Source organism: Littorina saxatilis, linkage group LG13 (assembly GCF_037325665.1).
Source record: "Littorina saxatilis isolate snail1 linkage group LG13, US_GU_Lsax_2.0, whole genome shotgun sequence".
Taxonomy (NCBI): domain Eukaryota; kingdom Metazoa; phylum Mollusca; class Gastropoda; order Littorinimorpha; family Littorinidae; genus Littorina; species Littorina saxatilis.
This window is the reverse complement of record NC_090257.1, coordinates 36,455,718-36,459,443: the sequence shown is the minus strand read 5'-3', so window position 1 is coordinate 36,459,443 and position 3,726 is coordinate 36,455,718. Positions and strand designations below refer to the sequence as shown.

Here is a 3,726-nt window from a genome sequence, read left to right as displayed (position 1 = left end):
ACGCAAATAAGAACATGGTCAGTTTTGTTTCATTCTCGTTTCTTTTGAGAGAAATAAAACCACAGAATGAGAGACAAACATATCTGGTTTTGCTGGTGCAAACTCCTTCCTTCCTCCCCCTCGTTATATAAACAATGGGAAGATCCATTCAAGAACACGTACCGCCTGATATTCGGTTTCACCGGAATACAGTATAAAACATGGCACCGACCGAATCCTCGTCGTCTGCTCGCATCGGACCTTCTCTGGTTGTTGTCTTCCCTGACCGACCAGTATGACGTCACAGGTGGCGCTCGCCTTCCTGGCGTTCCTCGTTCAGGTGAGGCTTGGTTGTCTGAGTAGTTTAGTTGATTGGTCAGTTGGTTGAAATCCAAAATGAAATAGACTGCCAACGTTCCAAAATTCATAATTAAACATTCTTAGAAAATCAAAACTTTTTGGTTCGGTGGTTGATTTCATTTTGCAATGTTTGCTTGCTTACTGCGTTCTTCTTGTCATTGCTGACGTTGCCGACGCTGCTGCTATCATTGTTGATTGTTTTATATTGCGCGTTAGTTTTGCTCTGTCCGTCTGTTTGTTTGTTTGTTTGTTTGTTTGTCTGTTTGCCATACTTGATTCCTTCCTTCTTCCTGTTTTTCTTGTTCAATTTCGTCTTCTGCTTGTCGTTGTTACATTTAGTCAAGTTTTGACTAAATGTTTTAACATAGAGGGGGAATCGAGACGAGGGTCGCGGTGTATGTGTGTGTGTGTGTGTGTGTGTGTGTGTGTGTGTGTGTGTGTGTGTGTGTGTGTGTGTGTGTGTGTGTGTGTGTGTGTGTGTGTGTGTGTGTGTGTGTGTGTGTGTGTGTGTGTAGAGCGATTCAGAGTAAACTACTGGACCGATCTTTATGAAATTTTACATGAGAGTTCCTGGGTATGATATCCTCAGACTTTTTTTTTATTTTTTCGATAAATGTCTTTGATGACGTCATATCCGGCTTTTTGTAAAAGTTGAGGCGGCACTGTCACACTCTAATTTTTCAATCAAATTGATTGAAATTTTGTAAAGTAATCTTCGACAAAGGCCGGACTTTGGTATTGCATTTCAGCTTGGGGGCTTAAAAAATAATTAATGACTTTGGTCATTAAAAATCTGAAAATTGTAATTAAAATTAATCTTTTAAAACAATCCAAAATTACGTTCAACTTATTCTTCATCATTTTCTGATTCCAAAAACATATAAATATGTTATATTCGGATTAAAAACAAGCTCTGAAAAAAAAACCATAAAAATTATGATCAAAATAAAAAATTTGAAATCGATTTAAAAACAATTTCATCTTATTCCTTCCTTGTCGGTTCCTGATTCCAAAAACATATAGATATGATATGTTTGGGTTAAAAACACGCTCAGAAAGTTAAAACGAAGAGAGGAACAGAAAAGCGTGCTATGCAGCACAGCGAAACCACTACCGCGCTAAACAGGCTCGTCTGTTTCACTGCGTTTTGCACGAGCGGCGGACTACGGTCATTGTGAAAAAATTCAATGCGTTCATTTTCATTCTGTGAGTTCCACAGCTTGACTAAATGTAGTAATATCGCCTTACGCGACTTGTTTTTCATCTTTTTGTTGTTGTTGCTGTTACTGCTTGTACTCTTATTCTTGTTATATTTAAGTGACCCTCCATCACGGTATGAGTCGCATGTCACCTTTTCATGATTTTCATATTTTTACATTTTCTTAAAGAGTTTTTTTTATTCTCTATCCAGTGGTGGAAACCGTTTTAGAAAAGAGTGAACACTGTATGAGTTATAAGCCTGGGACTATGGTGACCCTCACACTGTTACTAGACACCCCCCGGACTTATATTATGCCTAGCGCTGAACCGCGTGAGGTGACATGCGACTCAATTCGTGGTGGAGGGTCACAATTTTATTTATTGTTGTTGTTGTGGTTGGTGTTGTTGCTTAATTGTTGTTGCTGTTGCGGTTGCTGCTGTTGCTGTTGTAATTGTTGTTGTCGTTGTCTCTTTAACTGATGTTACCAGTTCTCACATTTTTCTCTCTTTGATTACAGGCGACGCTGACATCAGGTTTGTTGCCTTTCTTAGTCGCAATCGAAAAAACATCACCGTCGTCATTATTATCGTTATCATCCTCTGTGCCACCGCCACCACCACCCTCACCACCACCACCCCCACATCAGTCTGATCAAAGTGATATGTCATCTTCCTCATCATACTCATCGGTTTCATCAGGCAGATTAACAGGTGAAACGAAACACACATTGAATTGGCCATTCGCCATCCGTTCTTTGAAGTGTAGCTTATGTGGACTAAGAGCTCAATAAAGTAGAAGTCAATTGAACTATTGCAAAGCCCGTTACATAGCTGATTCTTTTTTTCTTTTTTTTCTAACCCTAACCAGCCTTCCCATAGGAACCATAGCACTTCCACTCTGGGTAGGAGCCGACCGTAGCCCGAAAACCCCACATGACCCTGATGGGATTCGAACCCACGACCTCCCGGCCCGCAGCCCGATGCGCTAACCACTGCGCTACGTGGGCCGACATAGCTGATTTCTTTGATGTGCTCAAGTCATTAATGATATGCTGTGCTAATGACATAACTCAAATTAGCCAAGCCCCCATGCATAATTGATCTTTTGCTCTGCCAAAGGCAATCCTGAACTTCTGCTATGCTAATGGCATAACTGATCTATTGCTATGCCCGTGACATAACTGACCTTTTACTGAGCTCAAGTTATTAATGATCTGCTGTGATAATGACATAACTCATCTTAGCCAAGCCCCAATGCATAATTGTTCTGTTGCTATGTCCAAGGCATACCTAATCCTCTGGCATAACTGATCTTTTCCTGTGCAAAAGGCAATCCTGATCTTCTGCTATGCTAAAGGCATAACTGATCTAGTGTCATGTCTTTGAAATACCTGATCTTTTGCTATGTCCAATGTGAATACTGATCTTCTGCTATGCTATACCCGACTAGTAAATGATCTATCGCCATGACTGAGGGATGCCTGATCTATTGTCATGCCTGTGAAATACCCGATCTGTTGCTGTGCTAAAAGTTATACTGATCTTCTGCTACGCTAAAAGCATAACTGATCTGTCGGTGTCCCGAAGCATAATTAACTGTTCTCTTGCCATGACGGAGGTACAACTGATATTTTGCTGTGCATAACTGACCTATTGCTATGCCAGAGACATCACTGATCTATTGCTATGCCCGAGGCATAACTAATCTTTCCAATCCTCACAGGATCCCTGATCCGAAAGAATGTCGCATCGCTGTCCGAAACGGAAGTTCTCTCCCTTCAAAGCTACCTCAGGGCCTTGGAAGATGATCACACGTCCACTGGATTTCAGGTAACAAACTCTCGCTCTTTGTAAGATGATCACACGTCCACAGGATTTCAGGTAACAAACTCTAGCTCTTTGTAAGATGATCACACGTCCACAGGGTTTCAGGTAACAAACTCTCGCTCTTTGTAAGATGATCACACGTCCACAGGGTTTCAGCTAACAAACTCTCGCTCTTTGTAAGATGATCACACGTCCACAGGGTTTCAGGTAACAAACTCTCGCTCTTTGTAAGATGATCACACGTCCACAGGGTTTCAGCTAACAAACTCTCGCTCTTTGTAACTTTCCAGTTTGCTCAGTGAGCGAAAGTGGATCACACGTCTAACGGAATTTGGGTCTCTGGTCTTACTGTTAATGCTC

At 41.4% G+C, this 3,726-nt stretch overlaps 1 protein-coding gene across 1 annotated transcript in view; it reads left to right on the top strand.

Annotated features, from left to right (window-relative positions):
- Positions 1 to 233: 233 nt before the first annotated feature.
- The window catches only part of LOC138945630 (hemocyanin 2-like), a 63,851-nt gene continuing 60,358 nt past the window's right edge, over positions 234 to 3,726 (top strand). Inside the window, exons 1-3 of the mRNA XM_070317102.1 lie at positions 234 to 319; positions 2,058 to 2,073; positions 3,263 to 3,369. Of these exons, the coding sequence (XP_070173203.1) occupies positions 275 to 319; positions 2,058 to 2,073; positions 3,263 to 3,369 (168 nt within the window). The 5' untranslated portion in view covers positions 234 to 274. The remainder of the gene's footprint in view (positions 320 to 2,057; positions 2,074 to 3,262; positions 3,370 to 3,726) is intronic.